We start from the raw sequence: 25,219 nt of genomic DNA on the forward strand, positions 1-25,219 counted from the left end.
TAGAAAAGGGAAGAAAGCCTCAGATGGGCATGGGTACAGCTTCCTAAACACACTGCACATGCTTACCTCCCGAGGGTAAGGAGGGCAGCCCACTCTAAGGGAAGAATCATGGGAAAGGGGTGTGAGATGCCGGAAGTGGGCCAGCCTATGAAGGCCTAGCATCAAGGTTAAACATTGCACTTGCTCTTCAAGTCACCCACTTGAGTCTCTTCTAAGTGTACTTTCCTTTCTTTCCTGCTCTAAAGCTTTTAGTAAACTTCCACTCCTGCTCTGAAACTTGCATCAGTCTCTTTTTCTGCCTTATACCCTCAGTCAGTTCTTCCTTCTGAGGAGGCAAGAATTGAGGTTGCTGCAGACCCATATGGGATAACTCAGATACATTTCCACTGTTAACAATTTTACATAAACTTTTAGAGATATATTATCATTAGCTCAGAGTAACACAACTAGTAAATGGTAGAGTCAAGGTTCCAACTCAGGTCTTTAGACTTGTAAATCTATTGAGCCAGTAAATGAGAGTGCCCGAAACTGCCCCCAAATTTGGTCTCTTTTCCACCCCACCAAATTACCTCACAATCCCATTGCTTCCTTTCACACCACATAAGATATGTGTAAAAATGTATCAACCCAGGAGATAGCTGAGATTTCATTCTGTGAATTTCTAATAGAAAAATTGCGTGCCTGATTCAATACCTATTTGTTAGATATTTAATATATATTTTCTTCTATTAGGATATCCCATTCTTACTTTCACTGGGCAGATTGCCTAAATGGTTATGTAATCAACCCGTGGGGTAATATTCCCTGATCATCAGCCTGTTTTGCACCTGTGGTTTAGCTTTTGCCAGGAGGATATGCAAAAGTTGAGGGAGGGTGGATGAGAATTAAATGATTTCTTTTTCATGTGCCCTGCCCAACTCCATTAAAAGCAATCACTCCCCCTGGACAGCCACAGAGCAGGCTCATTTGCAGGGAGCTACCATGGCTGATAAATCCAAATTTATTGAGTACATTGATGAAGCTTTAGAAAAATCTAAAGAAACTGCACTTTCTCGCTTATTTTTCACCTATCAGGGGATTCCTTACCCCATCACCATGTGCACCTCAGAAACTTTCCAAGCGCTGGACACATTCGAAGCCAGACATGATGACATCGTGCTAGCATCTTATCCAAAGTGCGGTAAATAACAAGTCATCTCCTACAAGCACACTTCTCATAGTGAGTAGGTTGGGGAGGGTGTGAGACAAAGGTGGGACGAAAGCGGTTCCTCATTGCAGGAATCTGACTGAGGGTCAGTGAGGAGGAGGGCCACCGTGGTTAAGTACGCAGGTTATATAATCAGTAGATAGAATTGCTAGATTAAAAAACCCCAGTGTCTGAAGGAAGAGCTCTGTGCAGAAAGGCCATTATGGAGGATGGAGAGCAGAAGGGGATGGTTGATGGGCCTGGAAGGGAGTTGCATGAATGTGGGAAAGTCCAGTTGGCAAGGAGCAGTGACAGTAGCAGTGATTTTGTCTTGATTTTTGGCTGGACAAAAGCACAGCCACTTCTGTACTTTACATGACGATTTCCATGTTACAAATTATTTTTCAGGATCAAATACTGCTCCGTCAGTTTCTCCAATCACTTTTACAAAGATCTTTCATCAATGGAAAATAAAACTTGAAGAATCTAAATTATCCTGCTTTTTACCATTTCCTTTTGATTCCTTTTACTGTTGTTTATTAAAGCCAACCTCATTTAAAATGTTTTTTTCTTAACTGATGCTGTGTTTTCCTAAAATCAAAATATAGATTCCTGTAGAAAATATGTATTAATTTAATGTAAAATAATATAAATAACTTATAATAAACTTTCTATAACATTGTTCTATAAGAAACATATTCTAGATTCAAAATGAAGCATTGTCCCTTATTAAAGGAGACATCTGAGAAATAAGTTGAATTTTATACTAATTATAGGTAAATGCTGTTTTCCATCAAACCATTGCTTTCCATAGCCCAAGTTATTTCAAACACAGAAGAACTAAATATACACATCAGGGAATGGTTGTAGATTTTAATTTTTATCATGTATATGCTAAAATAACGTGCTTTTGTTACATCAAGACTCCGTAATGAGTTTTTATTCTCTGATTTTTCTGATAGGTTCAAACTGGATTCTCCACATTGTCCACGAATTAATATTTGCTGTTTCTAAACAAAAGTATGAATATCCAGAATTCCCAGTTCTTGAATGTGGGGATTCAGAAAAATATCAGGTTAGTACAAACAGCCTTTAACTTTACAGCAAATTATCATAGAAAGATTTCTTCCAGTTTGGGGGTTCTTTAGTTTTCAGTTTAGAAAGTGCAATACTAATAATTATCACAATGTACTGTGTGCCTACCGTATCTTCAGCACTGTTCAGGTATCATCTTATTTTTTGCAAAATAACCTTATTACCATTTCACAAAAGATAGAACTGCTAGGGACTTGCCCAATGTCAAGGGACTAATAAATGATAGAGCCAAGATTTGAACCCGTTTTCTAGTTTGAGCTTTTAACAACTATACAGTATAGCCAGCCTGTTTTTGTTCTTTTTATTTTAAGTAGGGGGAAAGTAAGCTGAGAAAGCTCAGGAAATGAACAGAAAAGCCTCATCTCTGAAGACATGGACCTGTGCAGGATGCTAGTAGGAATCACCAGTCTTTTCCTCGTAAGGCATGATTTTTTTTTTTTTTTTTTTTTGAAATGGAGTCTCATTTCATTGCCCAGGCTGTAGTGCAGTGGTATGATCATGGCTCACTGCAGCCTTGACCTCCTGGGCTCAAGCGATCCTCCTGCTTCACCCTACTGAGTAGTTGGGACTACAGGCACATGCCAGTACACCTGGCTAATTTTTAAATTTTTTTTTTTTTGTAGAGACAGGGTTTCATTTCGTTGCCAGGCTGGTAATGAACTCCTGGGCTCAAGTGATCCTCCCACCTTGGCCTCCCAAAGTGCTGAGATTATGGGCATGAGCCACCACGCCCAGTGATTTTTGATTTCCCTATCTCAGTTATGATTCGTGTGTGTGTAAGGGATGGGAAGAAATCAAGCATTAGCTAAGAGAATAAGCCACTGATGTGTGTGAAGGGGATAACAGGTCATCCTAGCTGTTATTACTTACCTTCCCAATACAACTAACTGGGACTTGGGTGTGAGATAGGATGTTCTACTCCCTGCCCAGGGAAGGCAAGAAAGGAGTGGGAGGAGGATCTACCTCAGGACATCAGTGCTTGGACAGTAAAAGGACATGGAAGACAGCCCCTCCCCACTCCTAGACACACCAGAATGCAGCTGGGAAGGGAAGGCTGTATTCAAGGGGGAACCACAGTCTCAGTAAAACTTTCAGAAATGTTCATCACCAAGACTCCCAACAGGCAAACAGAACTCAGTTACTAAGCATAAAGCTACTGGATTGGGACTTAGGGAACAGCTTCTGGAAGGTGACTGAGAAATTTTTGTATTGCCATGATGACAAATACAAACTTGAAAGTTGGAACCTAGATGGAAGGAAGTCCATTTCCATGGATTAGGCCAAAGTAGCACAAAAACACATGGTAAAGGAGATAGGTGTTCAGGGACTCAGAGGAGAGTGGTTTGGAGGTAAGTGACAAGTCCTGGATCTGGTCGGCAACAACAGACCAGAGAGGGTCATCTGGACCAAAGCAAACCTGATGAAGGCTCAGCCAAGATGGGCCCAGGAACCTAGGATGGGCCAACAGGGGCAGTAAGAAGCTTTGTCCTAGGTAGGAAATAAGGAAAAGCCCTATAGACTTCCCCTGTCCAGGTCTTTGCATAACCTTTTACTAAGGAGAGTGTTTAACATCACCTTTAGAAATGATGCCAACATTTATCCAGATTTCAATTTCTCTCTCTCTCTCTCTTTTTTTTGAAATGGAGTCTCACTCTGTAACTCAGGCTGGAGTGCAATGGTGCGATCTCCTCTCACTGCAACCTCCACCTCCTGGGTTCAAACGATTCTCCTGCCTCAGCCTCTCAAGTAGCTGGGATTACAGGTGTGCACCACCACGCCTGGCTAATTTTTTGTATTTTTAGTAGAGACAGGGTTTCATCACATTGGACAGGCTACTCTCGAACTCCTGACCTCAAGTGATCCACCCCCCACAGTCTCCTAAAATGCTGGGATTACAGGCGTGAGCCACCACGTTTGGCCAATATGCCCTTTATTTTTTTTTTTTTTGAGACGGAGTCTCGCTCTGTCACCCAGGCTGGAGTGCAGTGGCCGGATCTCAGCTAACTGCAAGCTCCGCCTCCCAGGTTTACGCCATTCTCCTGCCTCAGCTTCCCGAGTAGCTGGGACTACAGGCGCCCGCCACCTCGCCCGGCTAGGTTTTTTTTTTGTGTTTTTTTTTTTTTTTTTTTTTTTTTTTTTTTTGTATTTTTTAGTAGAGACGGGGTTTCACCGTGTTAACCAGGATGGTCTCGATCTCCCGACCTCGTGATCCGCCCGTCTCGGCCTCCCAAAGTGCTGGGATTACAGGCTTGAGCCACCGCGCCCGGCCGCCCTTTATTTTTAAATGGAAATCAGTGAAATGAACTTCACTTAACGATTATTTGCTTTACAGAGATCTTTTCTGGAATACATATTTTTCCTTACATAAGGTGTCTAGAGAACTTTTCTGGAATACATATTTTTCCTTAAATAAGGTATCTAGTCTTTGCTCACACTTGGACTATATTATACATTTTAATGAACATAGTAGTATATATTATGTAGCTATCTAATTTTATTACAGTTGACTTCCATTTTTCCCTTGGGTGCTTTTCTAATCCTTTTAGTAACTTTACCATTTCTCATGCATCTGTACATAATTTTTGGCCATGAAGTTTTGTGGAAACCACACTCTATAACTTAATCTGAAAATAATCACCTGTGCGATTTTGCACAAAGTGCTTAAAACCTCAAAGCCTGTTCTTAATCTCTAAAATGGGGGTTACAATATCTACCTGAGAGGATTGTTGTGAATGAGTATGAATGAGTATGAAAAATGCCTCAAATGTTTAAAAGTACAGTTTGATGTAAATGAGATTTTACACTGCTAGTCACCACTTGGGCCCGTATCATTGATTTAAAGTGTGTTTTATTTTTAAAATTTCATTTTTTGTCCCCTTGCTTGAGTTGAGATCTCCACTAAGTTTTTTTGTTTTTCTTTTTTTAGATAGAGTCTCACTGTGTCGCCCAGGCTGGAGTACAGTGGCTCGATCTCAGCTCACTGCAACCTCCACCTCCCGGGTTCAAGTGATTCTCCTGCCTCAGCCTCCTGAGTAGCTGGGACTACAGGCAAATGCCGCCAAGCCCAGCTAATTTTTTGTATTTTTAGTAGAGACGGGGTTTCACTGTGTTGGTCAGGATGCCCGGCCTCCACTAAGTTTTTACAGAACAATTGGCTACAAACATCTGAATATCCTTTTATCACTTACAATGAGCAGTTATATTGTAGCTGCAACCAAGCAGTGAGTGACCTCTACAGATGTGGGACTAAAATCTTGAAGCCTTACTTCCCTGTATAACATATACTAATGGTCTGATTGTAAGTGAAAACCCTTAATCCTGGCAGATTAAATAGATAATTTTATCTTCAAAATTATCTATAGAAATAGATTACAAAAAAAGAATCAATCACCTTAGTCCATATACTGACAATATATTTCTCTCATGAAACATTTCTCAGACATTTAAGTAACTCTGCACTTTCAGGTTCCATTGAGATATTTTATTGCCTAGAGTTTTAGCTGGTTAAACAGAAAGATTTAAATGTTAAAAATGGATTTGCAGGAACTGTGGAAAGACTTCACTATTTCTGTTAAAGACCTTGAATATAGAAGAGATCCAAATTAAATGAAAGTGTATATTTCTTTTTTTTTTTTTTTTTGAGATGGAGTCCTGCTTCGTTGCCCAGGCTGGAGTGCAGTGGCGCAATCTTGGCTCACTACAAGTTCTGCCTCCCGGGTTTACACCATTGTCCTTCCTCAGCCTCCTGAGTAGCTGGGACTACAGGTGCCCACCACCACGCCCAGCTAATTTTTTATGTTTTTAGTAGAAATGGGGTTTCACCATGTTAGCCAGGATGGTCTCGATCTCGTGACCTCGTGATCCGCCCACCTCGGCCTCCCAAAGTGTTGGGATTACAGGCGTGGGTCACTGCGCCCGGCTGAAAGTGTATATTTCAGATTATGAGCAGTCTTGAACAAAATGGATTTGATATGATTATGGGAAAAGGTAATTTTTTTAAAAAATTACAAAAATGATTGGGAAATGGTAAGCAGGGTACAACAAAGAAATTCAAGAATATTTTAATTATTTGTTTATCTATGATTCTTCATTCCTCATCTCCACAAAGTAAGAAAACAGAAATAAAGAAAAATTGGCCAGGCATGGTGGCTTACGCCTGTAATCCCAGCACTTTGGGAGGCTGAGGCGAGCGGATCCCCTGAGGTTTAAGGAGTTTCAGACCAGCATGGCCAACATGGCGAAACCCTGTCTCTACTGAAAATACAAAAATTAGCTGGTCGTGGTGGTGGATACCTGTAATCCCAGCTACTCGGGAGGCTGAGAAAGGAGAATTGCTTGAACCTGGAAGGTGGAGGTTGCAGTGAGCTGAGATCGCACCACTGCACTCCAGCCTGGGCGACAGAGTGAGACTCTGTTTCAAAAAAAAGAAAGAAAGAAAAATTGGAGGAGGAGGAGAAGATATAGTGACAGTAGTGCTGGAAACTGTCATTTAGATACCCAACCTAGGAGTGATTCCACACACACACACACGCGTGCACACACACATTTTCACCTTTTTGTGTATATTTTTAAGAGAATGAAAGGCTTTCCATCACCAAGGATTTTGGCAACTCACCTCCACTATGACAAATTACCTGGGTCTATCTTCAAGAATAAAGCCAAGGTGAGTGTCCTTTCCTACTGATAATTCTTTGAAATTTCTATGTATAGATATTAGTTTTTGGAAGTATAACATGAGTTTGTTCCTCCTCATAGAAGCTTAGTAAATGAAGTGTGACATTTAAATTTTTTGTTTCTTTCTTGACGTATATTTGCTATAGTTGCAGTAAAGTCAAATGCATTTTCAACAAGGATATAAAACATATGCATAGAATAAAATGTATTTTATAATCTGTTTTACAGTGAATAATTTTCCGAATCCTGCTAGTATATTTAGAGTGTTTCAAACACACACACAAAAATACAATCTAGTAAAATGAGAAAACAAATTGTTCCTTTGTTTCTTTCTGGTGAGCACTATTTACCTGAGGCCTAAAACTATTTTTTCAAATATATTTAAAAATTTTATAGAGACAGCATCTCACTATGTTGCCCAGGCTGGCCTTGAACTCCTGGCCTTGAGAGATCCTTCTGCCACCAAGGCCTCCCAAAGTGGTGAGATGACGGGCATGAGCCACCATGCCTGGCTAAAACTATTTTATTTTTGAATTTCACATATAGTAACAAACTTCACAGCATGCATACAGAACTATATGTGCTTTGGCTGTTCTTACCATTTGTTTAAAAATGTTTTTTTTATTAATCAGTATTGATATATTTCTTGTAATTACTAGTTTTTACCCAACCCTTTCTGTTTCCTCTCACCTGGTCCATTCCTTATTTCTTGGTGCCTTTTTTCTGTCTCAGAAGAAAATGATTTGAATTAGTTACAATCAAGATTTAAACTCCCTGCAGGGTGTGGTGACTCATGCTTCTAATCCCAGCACTTTGAGAGGCCAAGGTGGGCAAATCACTTGAAGTCAGTAGTTTGAGACCAGCCTGGCCAACATGGTGAAACCCCATCTCTACAAAAAAATATTAGGTTGGTGCAAAAGTAACCGAGGTTTTTGCATTACTTTTAATGGCAAAAACCCCAATTACTTTTGCACCAACCTTGTAAAAATAGCCAGGTGTGATAGCACGTGCCTGTAATCCCAGCTACTTGGGAGGCTGAGGTAGGAGAATCATTTGAATCCGAGAGATAGAGGTTGCAGTGAGCCAAAATCTCACCACTGCTCTCCAGCCTGGGTGGCAGAGCGAGACCTTGTCTGAAAAAAAAAAAAAAAAAAAAAATTAAACTCCTGCTGAACGCTAGCAAGAATGGGAGACTAGTGAGATAAGAGCAAAGAAAGGCAAAAGAGGAAAACTGTTAAGATAACTACAGTTTCAATGGTAAGAGACAGGAGGGGAAGCAAAATAAGAAAGGAAGAGTAGGAAAGCAAACCTTAGGGAAGTGGAGGTTTAGAATGAGCAGCTTTGTGGCTATGATACAAGAATCCTAGTAGCTTAAAATGGGAAAATATCTTAAAGGTCATCTGTGCTAATTCCCATCGAGTGTTTGAATTCCACTAAGCAGCTGGACCATGACTGAGCACCTCCAACAATAAAGATCTCCAGTATCCCCTAAGCCAGCTTTGAATAGCGCTGTTAAACAGTTTTTCCTTGTATTGAGTATTTGTAAAGACTGAAATACCACTTTAACACATAATTTCCCCTGTTTAATGCAGTTAACACATTTTTCCTTAGAGTCTCTATAATAAACAGAGCTGAAGTAATTTATAAAGCGTTGGACTTGGGGCACGCAGGCTTTGAACAGAGTTTCACATTTGCAAGAATACAAGGGCAAGAAAAGAGCAACAGGGACTGGATGCAGTGGCTCACATCTGTAATCCCAGCACTTCGGGAGGCCGAGGCAGGAGGATCACTTGAGCCCAGGAGTTCAAGACCAGCCTGGGCAACCCCCGTCTCTACAAAAAATACAAAAATTAGCTGGGCATGGTGGTGCACCGCTGTGGTCCCAGCTACTTGGGAGGCTGAGGTGGAGGATTGCTTGAGCCCAGGAGGCAGAGGTTGCAGTAAGCGAGATCACACTACTGCACTCCAGCCTGGGTGACAGAGTCAGACCCAGTCTCAAAAACAACAACAAAAAACAAGAGCAACAGCAGGGAGGTAAGACGTTGATGTGTGGAATTTGTTCATACTCCAGCCAATTAGCCCTCAGATTTAAATTTACATCTTTGTAAACTTACGTCTTTGTAAACTTACAGATTGCTACCAGCCAGGCCAATTGAGTGGTAGTTAAAGCCTCAAATATAAAACCCTCAAATGACAAGAATCTACTGTATTTGGACTGGCGGCAGGGATGAGTGTTAGATCTAAGCACAAGACAAGACCCAGACCCATTGATCTCTACTCAATTTTATCTTGTTAGTGTTAGTTAAATTCTTTTTTTTTTTTTTTTTTTTTGAGACGGAGTCTGGCTCTGTTGCCCAGGCTGGAGTGCAGTGGCCGGATCTCAGCTCACTGCAAGCCCCGCCTCCTGGGTTCACGCCATTCTCCTGCCTCAGCCTCCTGAGTAGCTGGGAGTACAGCCGCCCGCCACCTCGCCCGGCTGATTTTTTTTTTTTTTTTGTATTTTTAGTAGAGACGGGGTTTCACCGTGTTAGCCAGGATGGTCTCGATCTCCTGACCTCGTGATCCGCCCGTCTCGGCCTCCCAAAGTGCTGGGATTACAGGCTTGAGCCACAGCGCCCGGCGGTGTTAGTTAAATTCTTTAGGCAGACAAGGTATTTTGATATCCCGATTCCCTCCCACTGTCATGTTATTTACAAATTTGGTAAATATAGCTTCTATATCTTTACCTAAATCATTACTTAAAATATTAACTATGACCCAGCCAAGATAGTGGAAGGGCTTATTAAAAACCTCCCAGCAGGTTTACATTAGTTAATTAACTATTTATACCCAGTCAGTTTTGTTGTTGTTGTTGTTGTTGTTGTTTTTCTGACGGAGTCTTGCTCTGTTGCCCAGGATGCAGTGCAATGGCACGATCTCGGCAACCTCCGTCTCCTAGGTTCAATCAATTCTCCTGCCTCAGCCTCCTGAGTAGCTGGGACTACAGGTGCGCAACACCGCGCCTGGCTAATTTTTGTATTTTTAGTAGAGGCAGGGTTTTTCCATGTTGGCCAGGCTGGTCTTGAACTCGACCTCAAGTAATCCACCTGCCTCAGCCTCACAAAGTGCCAGGATAACAGGCGCGACCCACCACGCCCAGCCCCCAGTGAGTTTCATATGCCTAAGTGCTCCTGCTGCTGGCTTACATTCTTACTTTTTTTGTAGGAGAAAGCATACACTACTCCACCTACTAATCTAAAACCATGTTGAAAAAATCCACGTGTTAACTGACTTGTTCTTAGAGGATCCATGTTGCCCCCTGTTGGTTACAGTTTCCTCCTTTAGGTGGCCCCAAATCTTGTTTTTAGTCAATTCTAGACTTCTCCCAAATGAAAGTGAATATCACAAATCTGCACTTTGCAAAATCCACATCTTTCCCCTTTCTGAAAGGGAAATGACTTCTGCCTGTTCTAGGGCAGGAGTCTGTCTGGCCTCACATGTTTTCGGATTCCTCGGCATTCAGGAACATGCTGGATCATGTGTCCTCCAGTTTCCTCAGTTCTTGAAATGGAAGGCTTCAGGCCAGAAGGCTGAACTTGGAGCAGACGTGTGATCCTCTACAATCTTTTAGTTCTCTGGGGTTTCAGTTTGTTCTTTACAATGTTTATTTCACGCTACTCATCCAAAGGAACACTTTCCTCATCAGAGAAGACAGATATAGGAATTCAAACGTTCTGTGTCATCTACTCACCCATGAACATCATACACAGAGAGTGGGCTTTGCCATTCTTTAATCTTCTCTCACCAACTCTAAAACATTATTTTTGTCGTCCTTAACATTATTTGCAATTTTTATTTGGGGGTTTAAACTTTCAGGTCATACTTTTGTGATTATCCTAGTGAGCTTGGTCTTTTTTTTCCTTTTTACATCTTCCATGCATTTTGTTGCCTAAATTCATTAGCAAGAATCCTCTGCTACAATATCAATCTTTTTCTTCTTCTTTCTTTCTCTCCTTTCCCCAGATTTCCCCATCAGCCACTTCCTGTTCCTCAGTTTCCTACTGTCATTCTTTCTCTCTATATTAACACAATTATGTAATATACGAGTGGACATGATATTGCTCGCCCTGTCAATTTTCCAGATTTCAAAACATAGACCTAAATAAATTAACTCAGTTTTTGCTTCCTAGATATTGGTGATATTTCGAAACCCTAAAGATACGGCAGTATCTTTTTTCCATTTCCACAACGACGTCCCCGATATTCCAAGCTATTGCTCTTGGGATGAATTCTTCAGACAGTTCATGAAAGGACAAGGTATGGCTGTTGGTAAAAGAATTCTTCTTACCTGAACAGATGACCACACAAATGTGAAAACCCAAATGTGTTTTAGGGTAAAGGAAGAAGATTTAGGTAGATCTGGGAACCAAAAAGTTACACTTAAATGAACTGTTATAGCACCATTAGTTCTGTGCATCCCACAATTAAATGCATTGCCGTTTTAAAAACTAATTTGGGGCTGGGCGCGGTGGCTCACGCCTGTAATCCCAACACTTTGGGAGGTCAAGGCAGGTGGATCACGAGGTCAGGAGATCGAGACCATCCTGGCTAACACAGTGAAACCCTGTCTCTACTAAAAATACAAGAAATTAGCCGGGCGTGGTGGCACACACCTGTAGTCCCAGCTACTCCAGAGGCTGAGGCAGGAAAATTGCTTGTACCCAGGAGGCAGAGGTTGCAGTGAGCTGAGATGGCGCCACTGCACCCCAGTTTGGCAGAGCAAGACTACATCTCAAAACAAAAAACAAAACAAAACAAAAAAGCAAACTAATTTGGACAAGTCATATGTTGACTATGAGTACAGAGTGACCAAAGAGAGCTTTAACAGAGAGTGATGTAGAAAACCATTTGTAGTTAACTTCCTTGTCACTACATAACATTGATAAAAACAAAAAATTTTTTTAAAAATTTTTTAAAAATTTGACACTGAGACTACTACACTGAGACTACTACACATGACACTGAGCTACTATACCTAAGACATTTGTTTGCTAGAAAGAAAATAAGTTTTTGTGAGAAATAAGTTTTTGTTAAACGTTGATATTTTGTCTCTGGTTTATTGATAACTACAAGTGTCTACTAATGCTCCAGGTGCTAAAGTAGGGGTTGTCTATGCATTATTTTATTTAAGATTTATAACAAACTATGAGTAAGGTGGTATTAGCTCCATTGAACAGATGAGAAAACTAATCAAAATATAAATCAGACAGGCACAGTAGCTCACGTCCATAGTTCCAGCACTTTGGGAGGCCGAGGTGGGCGGATGACTTGAGGTTAGGAGTTTGAGATTAGTCTGGCCAACATGGCAAAACCCCGTCTCTACTAAAAATACAAAAATTAGCCAGGTGTGGAGGCGCATGCCTGTAATCCCAGCTACTCAGGAGGCTGAGGCAGAAGAATTGCTTGAACCCAGGAAGCGGAGGTTGCAGTGAGCCAAGATTGATCAACTGCACTCCAGCATGGGTGACAGAGCAAAACTTCAACACAAAAAATAAAATAAAATAAAATAAAAAAAAAAGAAATAAAAATACAAAATTAGCCAGGCGGGGTGGCTAATGCCAGTAATTTCAGCTACTTGGGAGGCTGATGCAGGAGAACCATTTGAATCCAGGAGGCAGAGGTTGCAGTGAGCAGATAAGGCACCATTGCCCTCCAGCCTGGGCAACAAGAGTGAAACTCCATCTCAGAAAAAAAAGTTAAATCACTTGCCAATGCTTGTAAGTGGCAGTGACTCTATATCCATAAGTATAGTGGCCAGAGACCAGTAACTGATTCCTTTTATTAGTGGCTTCTTTGAGTCTCTACGGTGTAATAAACGGGATATTAAAGCCCAATGACCCTAGAGGAGAAGCTGTTGTCAGTTCACTCTAAGAGGACTACTTTTTAAAATTATTTTTGTTGTATATATTTAAGGTATACAACATGATATTTCACCACATACATAATGATTAATACAATCAAGCAAATTAACATCCCCATCATGTCACACAATTACCTTTTTTGTGTTTAGTAAGAACACCTAAAATCTACTCTTTTAACAAATATTATATGGTATAAAATCATTAACTGTCATTAACTGCCATCCTCATGCTGTACATTAGATCTCAAGATACTCATAACTGAATAATTCATAACTACGTAACAAGTTTGTACCTTTTGACTTATGTCTTCCCATTTCCTGCCCTTCCCCACCCCTGTAACCAGCATCCTACTCTCTATTATGTATCTGACTTTGTAAAGATTCCACATGTAAGTGAGATCACGGTGTATTCTTCTTCTTCTCTTTTTTTCTTTTCTTTTTTTTTTTTTTTTGTTTGAGACAAGGTTTCACTCTGTCACCTAGGCTGGAGTGCAGCGGCGCGGCTCACTGCAGCCTTGACCTCCTGGGCTCACGTGATCCTCAGCCTCCTAAGTAGCTGGCATGCACAGGCACGCACCACCATGACCAGCTGATTTTTTTTCTTTTTGTAGAGATGGAGCCTCACTATATTGCCCAGGCTCCATATTTTTCTTTTTGTATCTAGCTTATTTTGGTTAACATAATGTCCTCCCTCCATGTTGTTGCAAATGATGATGAGAAACTTGTCATCAGTGGGACAACCTATTTTAGGGAGTCTCTGTTTCCCTATCCATCCTTGGAAAGGTTTGTTTTTCTCATTTAACAGGAAGTCTGAAGGTAGGTGGCTGGTTCCTGGGATCACTGGCCTGCACCTCTGATATTCCCTTGGCCTCTCTCTCATACTTTTTGCAATAGACCCTGAAATTGGCTACTATCCTTCCAATCATCACCTTTAGGTCATGAAAAAGGAGGAAGGATAGCAGTGGCCAAGTGTGTTCCTTAGCTCCACACAGCAATAGTTTTGCCAGAAACCTTCCAGCAGACTCTTGCTTGTGTCTCACTGGGCAGAACCATTTCATGTGGCCACTTACAGCTCTGAGGAAGGCAGGAAATCAAGAAACAGAATTGTCATGATCAGCTTAGACCCAAATAATCAGGGTTTGGTTAGCAACAAAAAACAGGATGTATTGGATGTTGGGTGGACAACTTACAGTATTTGTGACAGCAAATAAAACACATAGAAACTGCCTGGCTCAAAGCAAGGGCTTCATGATAACAATGATCGTGATAATAATTATATTATTAATGATAGTAATGATAATAATAGTAATGGCTATTGAGGCCGGGTGGGGTGGCTCACACCTGTAATCCCAGCACTTTGGGAGGCCGAGGCGGGTGGATCACCTGAGGTCAGGAGTTCGAGACCAGCCTGACCAATATGGTGAAACCCCATCTCTACCAAAAATACAAAAGTTAGCCAGGCATGGTGGCGTGTGCCTGTAGTCCCAGCTACTCGGGAGACTGAGACGGGAGAATTGCTTGAACCCAGAAGGCAGAGCCGATATCGCACCACTGCACTCCAGCCTGGGTGACAGAGCAAGACTCCATCTCAAAAAAAAAAAAAAAAAAAAAACAAACGGCTATTGAGTGTTACAGTGAAGCAGGCACTGTTTTTAGCATTTGACATGTGTTAATTTATTTAAACCTCATAACGCCCCATTTTACAGATGAGGAATCTAAGCTACAAGGAGTTTTAGGAGTTGCTCAAAGTCACACACCTAGTAAACAGCACAGCTGATCCGTGTCTACATCTGCACTGTCCAACGTGGTAGCCACTAACCATATGTGACAACTGAGCCCTTGAAATGGGACTGGTGCTAAATAACTAAATTTTTCATTTTAAAAAATTTGAATTTATTCAAAATTTTTAATGGATATACAATTCAGTTACTGGAAAACTTTTTTTTTTTTTTTGGACATGGAGTCTCGCTCTATTGCTCAGGCTAGAGTGCAGTGGCACAATCTCGGCTCACTGCAACCTCTGCCTCCCAGGTTCAAGCAATTCTCCTGCCTCAGCCTCCGAGGCAGCTGGGATTACAGGTGCAGGCCGCCAATCCCAGCTAATTTTTTGTATTTTAGTAGAGACAGCGTTTCATCATGTCGCCCAGGCTAGTCTCCAACTCCAGAGCTCAGGCAATCCACCCGCCTTGACCTCCCAAAGAGCTGGGATTACAGGCGTGACCCACCATGCCTGGCCTACTGGAAAACTTTTAAGTAAGTGTAATAAGTTGGGTATGTGAATATACTTTTTAAACTGTAAGTTTTATTAAATCTAAACATACATCAAGTATTTTCAATAAAAGTTTAGCATCCAAATTGAGATTCTCAGTATATGTCTCATACTCAATGGCTTTTGAAGATTTAGAATATTAAAAGAATGTAAAGCGGCCGGGCGCGGTGGCTCAAGCCTGTAATCCCAGCACTTTGGGAGGCCAAGACGGGTGGATCACGAGGTCAGGAGATCGAGACCATCCTGGTTAACACGGTGAAACCCCCGTCTCTACTAAAAAAATACAAAAAACTAGCCGGGCGAGGTGGCAGGTGCCTGTAGTCCCAGCTACTCGGGAGGCTGAGGCAGGAGAATGGCGTAAACCCGGGAGGCGGAGCTTGCAGTGAGCTGAGATCTGGCCACTGCACTCCAGCCTGGGCGACAGAGCGAGACTCCGTCTCAAAAAAAAAAAAAAAAAATGTAATGCTTCACTCATAAATTTTTGTTGATTACATGATGGAATAATATTTTTGATAAATTGTGTTAAGTGGAGTAAAACATTAAAATTAATTTCATTTGTTTTTTTAAAATTACATATACGGCTAGCATTACATTTTTTTTGAACAATGACAGCCTAGAAAATGTCTTTTTCATCATTTCTTTCTGGCATTATCTCTGTCGGGTTTCATGTGTCATTCACTATTTCTGAATTTTTTTATCCACCTAAATATTCATGAATGTCTTGTAATTTTTGTAAATCATTTTTGTAACTTGCTTAATTTTGTGTTATTTATGAAAAACGTTCCAAAAGGTAAGAAAATAAATAGAAATTTAGACAATGGGACTGATTTCTGTCACCTTTTCGTGGCAGGGATTTATAATAACATAAACATATCTCGAGCATATACACATATGTATATATTTTATAGCATAAATTAACTATCATTTTAACCTCTGTTATTCAACATTTCTTAAAGTCTTCCCCACTGTGTTTTTAGTTTCTTGGGGAAGCTATTTTGATTTTGCAATCAATTGGAACAAACATCTTGATGGCGACAATGTTAAGTTCATATTGTATGAAGACCTGAAAGAGGTGAGATTATTCTTTATATTTTAGAGCAAAATTTCTTGTAAGTTACAACATAGAGCACTTACTTATAATGTCCGATTGTATGAACAAATATGGTGTTCAATTTTTTAAAATATTCCAGATACATGGTACGGTGCTAGAAAAGAAAACTCAAACCATGCATACATGCTTAGGTTGTTCATTTAACAGAAATAAAATAATGCTTAGCAACTTATTACTAAAAGTAACTGCTTTATTTTCCCTTTATGATGGATAGCTCAAATTCGTAATGAAAAAAAAAAAAAAAAACAAATAGTTAGGTCTCAGTTGATTTAATTGAACATACATTTTATTGTGAACTAATTTTTCCAGTCAAGTTATTTTTAAAAAATTGTTTATTGATGTAACATGTATCTAGTAAGTGATTGCTCACCAATTAGGCCCTGGTGATACATCAATGAACAGACCAGACAAAGATCATTGCCCTGTAGTAACTTACATGCCAGTTGGAGAAGGTGGAAAGAAAGAATGATACATAATAAACACAATAATTTTTAAAATGTATATAGTATGTGAGAAAAAAAGAAACAGCATAGCTAGTGAAGGAAAATTAAAAATGCTGGGGTGCAAGGCATGGGGAAGGATTGGACACATTCCAGTGTAAAATATGGTGCTCAGGCTGGTGTGGTGGCTCATACCTACAATCCCACCACTTTGGGAGGCTGAGGCAGGGGGATCACTTCAGACCAGGAGTTCGAGACCACCCTGGGCACATTTCAAAAAATTAGGCATGCACCTGTAGTACCAGCTACTCAGGAAGCTGAGACTGGAGGATCACTTGAGCCTAGGAGGTGGAGGCTGCAGTGAGCCATGATTAGACTACCACACTCCAGCCTGGGTGACAGAGTGAGATCCTGTATCACAAAACAAAAAAAAGGAACAGGAAGGTTAGGAGAGAACTTATTGAGGGGATGTGATTTGAGCAAAGATCTGAGGGAAGTGGGGGAGTGAGCCAAGTAGGTAATTGGGGAAGAGCATTTCTGGCAGAGGGAATCAACTGGAGCAAAAGCTGGGATAGTCCTGGTGAGATTAAGAGACAGCAGATGTGCCTGGGTCAGCAGGAAAAAACCAGGGCTGAACAGCCAATGAGGACAGAGTCAAGGAGGTAGGATGGTATATGAGGGATAGAATGGCAAGCCACTGACTCTGGCTTTCACTTTGAGGAAAGTGGGAAGCCATTGTGGGATCTGAGCAGAGGAGTGATTGGAGCAGATGTGTTTTTTAACAAGATCGTTCTGGCTAGGTGTGAGAATGAACTGGGGCAAAGCAAATGCTGGGAGGGCTGTAAAGAGGGCACTGCAATAGTCCAGGCAAAGGAAGATGGTGCCTCAGGCAAAGAAGGGGCCATGCGGGGGAGGAGAAGAGGTTGCATTCTGGATATATGTTGAAGGGAGGGCCAACAGTATTTGCTGCTGAATTGGATGGAGGGGAGAGTGGCAAGAGAAGGAGAGAAGTCAAGTAAGCCTCCAATTTTATTGGCCTGACCAATAATATTGAGGGCTGAGTTGCCATCAATTGAGTAGGAGATGGCAGCAGGTGAATGACTGTCGGGGAGATCAGAGGTTTGGTTTTGGACACGTTAAATTTGAGACGTTTATTAGTCATCCTAATTGAGAGGTCAAGTAGGCAGTTGGGCGTACAAGCCTTGCAAGTACAGAGAGTTCTGGGCTGTAGATAAAGTTTGGGCATCGCTGACACATAGATGTGCTTTAAAGCTGTAGAAATATATACCTGGGTATATATAGAGAGAAGATGACCAAGAACTGAGTCTCGGAGCCCACCAATTTAAAGAGTTTGGGGAAAAAAGGAGGAATCAGCAACGGAGACCAGGAAGAGGGAAGGGCTATGAGGTAGGAAGGAAAGCAGAGTCCTGTGGAGAAAGCATGTTAAAGAGAAGGGAGTATCAAGTGCTCCTTAACTTAATTGAGTTTCTAATACCAGTCTTCCGTTACATTCTTATACAAAGAAAATGTGGTTTAGGTCAGGTGTAGTGGCTCACGCCTGTAATCCCAACACTTTGAGAGGCTGAGGCGGATGGATCACCTGAGGTCGGGAATTTGAGACAAGTCTGACCAACACAGTGAAACCCCGTTTCTACTGAAAATACAAAAATTAGCTGGGTGTGGTGGTGCACGCCTGTAATTCCCAACTACTCAGGAGGCTGAGGCAGGAGACTCACTTGAACCCAGGAGGTAGAGGTTTCAGTGAGCTGATATTGCACCATTGCACTCCAGCCTGGGCCACAGAGCAAGACTCCATCTCAAAAACAAAAAACAAAACAAAACAAAACAACAACAACAAAAATGTATGGTTTAGGCCAGGCACAGTGGCTCACGCCTGTAATCCCAGCACTTTGGGAGGCCAAGCTGGGTGAATCACCTGACGTCAGGAGTTCGAGACCAGCCTGGCCAACATGGTGAAACTGTTTCTAGTAAAAATACAAAAATTATCCTGATGTGGTGGCACACACCTGTAATTCCAGCTACTCAGGAGGCTGAGGCAGGAGAATTGCTGGACCCCTGGAGGTGGAGGTTGCAGTGAGCCAAGATCGTGCCACTGTGCTCCACCCTGGGCAACAAGAGAGAAACTCTGTCTCAAAAAAAAAAAAAAAAAAAAAAAAGTGTAATTTAATCTACCCTTTCTGTTTATAGGATGCATGTATATAATATGAAAGAACATATTAATGCTAGTTTAGAATAATGTTTCTGAAACTTGTGCACCATAGAATACAAGTGTTGCCACAGCTGTTAAAAATTATTTCTTGAGGTTTGGGAGGAGGTTATTTAAATAGATTTAGGAAGTGCTGTGTTCTATAGCCTGCTCTCTTGGAGATTCACATTGTGCACTGGTCTGTTAAAGACTCTGATAGCAGCCTGGGCAACATGGCGAAACCCTGTCTCTACAAAAATACAAGAATTAGCCAGACGTGGTCGCACACACCTGTTCTCCCAGCTATTCAGAAGGCTGAGGTGTGAGGATTGCTGGAGCCCGGGAAGTTGAGGCTGCAGTGAGCCGTGATGGTGCCCTTGCACCGCTCTAGCCTGGACAGCAGAGCAAGACTCTTTCTAAAAAAAAAAAAATTTCTTCAAGTTTTTATGATTCTAAAAATTAGACTTTCTTAATGGAATTAAACATTAACTATAAATAGAATTCAGAAAAAAAGAGAATTCAAATGAGCACACACGAATACATTAATGTCCTCAGCTGGTCTAGGTTGGTGTTTTTTAATGCAATGATATCATCCTAGATGAAATTATAACCTGTGAATTAATGTTACTGTCATTATTTACATGGTAAAATCTATTATCTGGTAAGTTCAACAAGAGTCATAAGTTGAAACTACAAAGTATAATCAATACAGAATATCTTATAGAGATATCTCAATATTGATATAAGAGATGAAAGTACTCTAAGTTTAAAGTGGGGGTATAAGATGAACTAGGGAGTTAGGCTTAATAACTCCAATGACTAAAAAGTCTGTCTTAGCACAGAGAACAATTCCCATAGGAAGAAGTTTATCTTTAAGAAATTTTTTTTTTTTTTACAGAATCTGGCTGCTGGAATAAAACAGATTGCTGACTTCTTGGGATTCTTTCTAACTGGGGAGCAAATTCAAACTATCTCAGTCCAGAGCACCTTCCAAGCAATGCGTGCAAAGTCTCAGGACACACACGGTGCTGTCGGCCCATTCCTTTTCCGTAAAGGTAAAGTTGCACTGGTTTCTGAGATTGTATCAGTTAGGGACTGACTATGCACACAATAGGCAATCCATATAACTTTATCTTAAGTAGGATAGGGTTTTATTTTTCTCTGCCTCAATAAGAGGTCTGGGCACAGGCTCTCCAGAGCTGTAACTGGCAGCCCCATACCATCTTTTTTTGTTTATTTCTTTGTTTTGAGATGGAGTCTCGCTCTGTCGCCCAGGCTGGAGTGCAGTGGCTCGATCTTGGCTAACTGCAACCTCCGCCTCCCGGGTTCAAGTGATTCTCCTACCTCAGCCTCCCGAGTAGCTGGGACTAACAGGCGCCCGCCACCGCACCCAGTTAATTTTTTTGTATTTTTAGTAAAGACAGGATTTTACTGTGTTGGCCAGGATGGTCTTGATCTCCTGATCTTGTGATCCGCCTGCGTTGGCCTCCCAAAGTGCTGGGATTACAGGCATGAGCCACCGTGCCTGGCTGCCCCATATCGTCTTTTACAGTCCCTTCTGTGGTTGAGAGTCCTTTCTGATGATGACCTTCTGAAAACAAGATAGCAGCTGAAGTTCAAGTATTATGTTCAAATTCAGATAGGAGAAAGCGAGTGGGCAAGGGGCAGAATCGTATTAGTTGAGCGAGCCCCCTTTAAATAACTTTTCTGGAAGCCCCATCAGTGACTTTTTTTTTTGAGACAGAATCTTGCTGTGTTGCCCAGGCTGGAATGCAGTGGCACAATCTCGGCTCACTACAACGTCTGCCTCCTGGGTTCACGAGATTCTTGTGTGCACTGTCATGCCTGGCTAATTTTTTTGTATTTTTAGTAGAGATGGGGTTTTGCCATATTGGCCAGGCTGGTCTCAAACTCCTCTCCCAAAGTGCTGGATTGCAGGTGTGAGCCACCGCACCTGGCCAATGACTCCTTTCTTTCTCTCTCTCTTTTTCTTTTTTTTCCGAGACAGAGTCTTGCTCTGTCACCCAGGCTGAAGTGCAGTAGCGTGACCTCAGCTCATGGCAACCTCCGCCTCCTGGGTTCAAGTGATTCTCCTGCCTCAGCCCCTGAGTAGCTGGGATTATAGCCACCCATTACTATGCCCAGATAATAATTGTATTTTTAGTAGAGATGGCGTTTCACTATGTTGGCCAGGCTGGTCTCGAACTCCTGACCTCAGGTGATCCACCCATCTCGGCCTCCCAATGTGCTGGGATTACAGGTGTGAGCCACCATGCCTGGCCAATAACTTCTTACATTTCATTGGCCACTTTCCTTGCAGTGGTGGCTGAGAAATGTGACTTTTTAAAGCCAGGCGTATTACTACACAGTTAAAATCAGGGTTTTGTCAATAAGGAAGAGGAAGAAAATGACTATGGGAGAGACAATTAGCTCTCTCTGACATGGATGATATTTACTATATTTCATTAAAGTATTCTAAGTTCTTGTGGAAATGTGTGATAATATAGCTTAAGGATTGCCAGTGTTATTTTTCATTGAGTATATAATGAAATAATGAGATGTAGAGGTAGCACATATACCAGCAAGGACAACAACAGCTAACAGCAGGCATCTATCATATATTAAACATTTTGTTGGGCTTAAATTTTATTGTAAAAAACACTGAAGTTCTGAGGCCGGGCACAGTGGCTCATGCCTGTAATCCCAGCACTTTGGGAGGCCAAGGTGAGTGGATCACGAGGTCAGGAGTTCAAGACCAGCCTGGCCAACATAGTGAAATATGGAACTTACAACTTCAACCTAAATGATCAAAAGATCATTAAGAAAAAAGTAACTTTCTTTACTGGTAACAGCCAGTAAGAAAAAACATCGCAAACTCAGGCAAAATAATACATTTTTGCAAAATTATCAGTATCTGAGGTCTTAACGAAAACTTGCTATAAAATGTTAACTTTCAAAGGGTATTTAAAGTCTTTAAGAGACTTTAGAAAGAAAAATATCATTTCTCAAAAAGTGGAATTTCAAGTTCTAGGTGTTTGGAGAGGAGTAAGGTTAAGGGGTCATTGAGGCTGATGGGCTCCCCCTAGTGATGTAAAGAAAACATGTCACCTCCCACACCACCGATGGTGGAGTCCCAATGGATATTGTTAATTTTACAACAGAAATCACATTAGGTTTTAAAAGTGTAAAACTTTTGACTGGGCACAGTAGCTCACGCCTGTAATGCCAGCACTTTGGGAGGCCGAGGCGGGAGGATCACCTGAGGCCAGGAGTTCGAGACAAGCCTGGCCAACATAGCAAAACCCCATCTCTACTAAAAATACAAAATTAGCCGGGTGTGGTGGCAGGCGCCTGTAATCTCAGCTACTCAGTAGGCTAAGGCAGGGAGAATTGCTTGAGCCCAGAAGGCAGAGGTTGCAGTGAGCCGAGATCGCACCAGGGCGCTCCAGCCTGGGCAACAGAGCGAGACACCATCTGAAAAAACTAAACAAAGAGTGTAAAACTTTTTCCATGTGTCCATTTTAACATATCAGAGTGAAATATTGCACTGAAAATGGTAAAATCCTGAAGAAATATTCTAACAGATATCTGGGTCTACTGTTTTTTGTGTGTTGTAGGCGAAGTTGGTGATTGGAAAAACTTGTTCAGTGAAACTCAGAACCAGGAAATGGATGAAAAATTCAAAGAGTGCTTAGCAGGCACCTCCCTCGGAGCAAAGTTGAAGTATGAGTCATATTGCTAGGGTTGATTTCAGTCAATTCAGCAGGCCTAGATTTATTTTCCTTAATAATAATTAAGTTTAAATAATTAAATGATAATCAAATAATGATAATTAAACAATATTGAAATCTAAATAATACAAAACAAAATAATAATACAATTTAATAATAATGATAACATTGGAAATTTTTGAGCACAAATAAAAGTTTGTTAACTTTTTCAAGAAAGGGTATTTTAGCTGTCTCAAAGGGACTCTATTATTAATACATTGCACTGGAGTTTTAACTTATTTTGTGCTCTAGGTTCACATAAGAGGGTAAACAGATACTATCAGATACACACCTAGAGCTGTGTTTGGCCATAGATGACACAGGCCTCCAAATGATGCACAATTTTCTGTACTTTCGTCATAATATAACTCCTTTCTTACTATGGATCAAAGCACTTGGTGGCTATCTCAGACTTAATGTTGGGGGAGAGTTAATTCCATCTCTGCAATAAATTCCATTCTAATTTGGTTCAAGAAAAATGCATTGCTCATCTGCTCCATGTATGCCATTGCAGTAGGCCTTAGGAAGGCCCCTTCTCAAGGGACCTTATATTTCTACTTTATATGATCTTTAATTCAGAGCTAAAGGTAAGAGATTGTGTTATTTTACCATAAAGAGTTTTTCTTTTTCTTCTGTTTTTTTTTTTTTTTTTTTTTTTTTTTTTTTTGAGACAAAGTCTCACTCTGTCACCCAGGATGGGGTGCAGTGGCACAATCTCAGCTCACTGCAACCTCCACCTCTCAGGTTCAAACAATTATCCTGCCTCAACCTCCTGAGTAGCTGGGATTACAGGCACACACCACCACGCCCGGCTAGTTTTTGTATTTTTAGTAGAGGCAGGGTTTCCCCCATATTGGCCAGGATGGTCTTGAACTCCTGACCGCAGGTGATCCAGTTGCCTTGGCCTCCCAAAGTGTTGGGATTACAGACATGAGCCATGATGCCTGGCCTATCAAGACTTTTTCTACCACAGAGCCTCAAGTAGTCATGTGGAACTAATGAGAGAAGATGGAAAATGTTCTAGAAAGAAAGAATACTGGCCGGGCGAGGTGGCTCATGCCTGTATCCCAGCACTTTGAGAGGCCGAGGCAGGCAGATCACTTGAGGTCAGGAGTTCAAGACCAGCCTGGCCAACATGGGGAAACCCCATCTCTACTAAAAATACAAAAATTAGCTGGGTGTGATGGTGTGCACCTGTAATCCCAGTTACTGGGGAGACTGAGGCAGGAAAATCGTTTAAACCCCGGAGGCAGAAGTTGCAGTGAGCTGAGATCATGCCACTGTACTCCAGCCTGGGCAACAGAGCGATACTTTGTCAAAAAAAAAAAAAGGAAGGAGGGAAGGAAGGAGGGAAGGAAGGAGGGAAGGAAGGAAGAAAGGAAGGAGAGAAAAGAAAAGAAAAGGAAGGAAGGAAGGAAGGGAGAGAGGAAGGAAGGAAGGAAGGAAGGAAGGGAGAGAGAAAGAGAGAGAGGAAGGAAGGGAGGGAGGAGAGAAAATACTAAATAAAAAGCTAATATCTAGAGTATATAAAGAACAACTAATATCAATAGATGAAATAAAATATAGCCTAGTAGGAAAAAAAAAATGTAGCCAGGTGCTGTGGCTCATGCCTGTAATCTCAGTGCTTTGGGAGGCTGAGGAGGGGGAATCACTTAAGGCCAGGAGCTCAAGACTAGCTGGAGAAACATAGCAAGACCTCATCTCTACCAAAGAAAAAATTAACCAGGCATGGTGGTGTGTGCCTATAGTACCAGCTACTCAGGAGACTGAGGCAGGAAGATTGCATGTGCCCAGGAGGTTGAGGCTGCAGAGAGCCATGATTGTGTCACTATGCTCCAGCCTGGGCAACAAAGACCTTGTCTCTTTAAAAAAAAAAAAAAAAAAAAAAAAAAAAAAAAAAAAAAAAAACAGTGTAAAGGATATAGACAGGTAATTTATAGAAGAGGACATCCAAATGGCAAACAAATAGATAATGAGAAAAAAATGTAGTAATTAGGAAAATTGAACAACAGTCAGAGCAATACTGGGATCTCTGAGAAGGAGTAAACAAGTGAGTTGATCCCTACACCTTCCTGAGCGTGCTACCTATAGGCAGTTTCCAAGCTGCAGCATAGGGAAAGGGAACCTCATACAAAAGTCTCATAAAATTGGAGTTGGATATTGGGAGTCATGCAGGCTGAAGAGGCTAGATTTTCAGAGCAGATTGCTGGGGAAAAGAGCACTGTATGTTAAAAATTTAACATAGCAAGAACCTCAAAGATCTGCAGAGGGAATCTTTCTAATCTTTAACTGAGTGCAGATATGTGTATGCATGGAATAAAACTTTACAAAGACAGTGTAAATTTCCATCAAGACAAGGAAAGTCTTGCTGGAAAGCAGTGAGCCAAAGAATTTTCCTGAACTTCATCCAGAGATGGAAATAGTTCATGTTCCCACCAGTCAAAGTGGAGAGACTAATACCCAGGGCATTGGGTAGGTTTCCCAGAACAGTAGATTAGATGAAGAGGAATAAAACAGCAGGGAACTTGAAGGCATAGCAATAGAAACTATTCTAAATGAAGACAGAAAC

The 25,219-nt window shown here is 41.3% G+C and overlaps 1 protein-coding gene across 1 annotated transcript; it reads left to right on the top strand.

The window, feature by feature from the left end:
• The first annotated feature begins 981 nt into the window (after window positions 1-981).
• Window positions 982-22,622, top strand: SULT6B1 (sulfotransferase family 6B member 1). Its single transcript, XM_050753392.1, has 7 exons — window positions 982-1,180; window positions 2,149-2,261; window positions 6,855-6,944; window positions 11,125-11,251; window positions 16,101-16,195; window positions 19,779-19,935; window positions 22,498-22,622. Exons 1-7 carry the CDS (start codon window positions 982-984, stop codon window positions 22,620-22,622), a joined length of 906 nt encoding a protein of 301 aa, XP_050609349.1.
• Window positions 22,623-25,219: the final 2,597 nt, after the last annotated feature.

The sequence above is a fragment of the Macaca thibetana genome, chromosome 13, assembly GCF_024542745.1.
Source record: "Macaca thibetana thibetana isolate TM-01 chromosome 13, ASM2454274v1, whole genome shotgun sequence".
Classification (NCBI taxonomy): domain Eukaryota; kingdom Metazoa; phylum Chordata; class Mammalia; order Primates; family Cercopithecidae; genus Macaca; species Macaca thibetana.

Excerpts from the sequence above, each read along its gene's own strand:
- SULT6B1 (XM_050753392.1), top strand. The coding sequence starts at position 982 with ATGGCTGATAAATCCAAATTTATTGAGTACATTGATGAAGCTTTAGAA. Across the intron at positions 11,252-16,100 it reads ACAGTTCATGAAAGGACAAG|TTTCTTGGGGAAGCTATTTT; the intron begins GTATGGCTGTTG and ends CTGTGTTTTTAG. Across the intron at positions 19,936-22,497 it reads CCCATTCCTTTTCCGTAAAG|GCGAAGTTGGTGATTGGAAA; the intron begins GTAAAGTTGCAC and ends TGTGTGTTGTAG.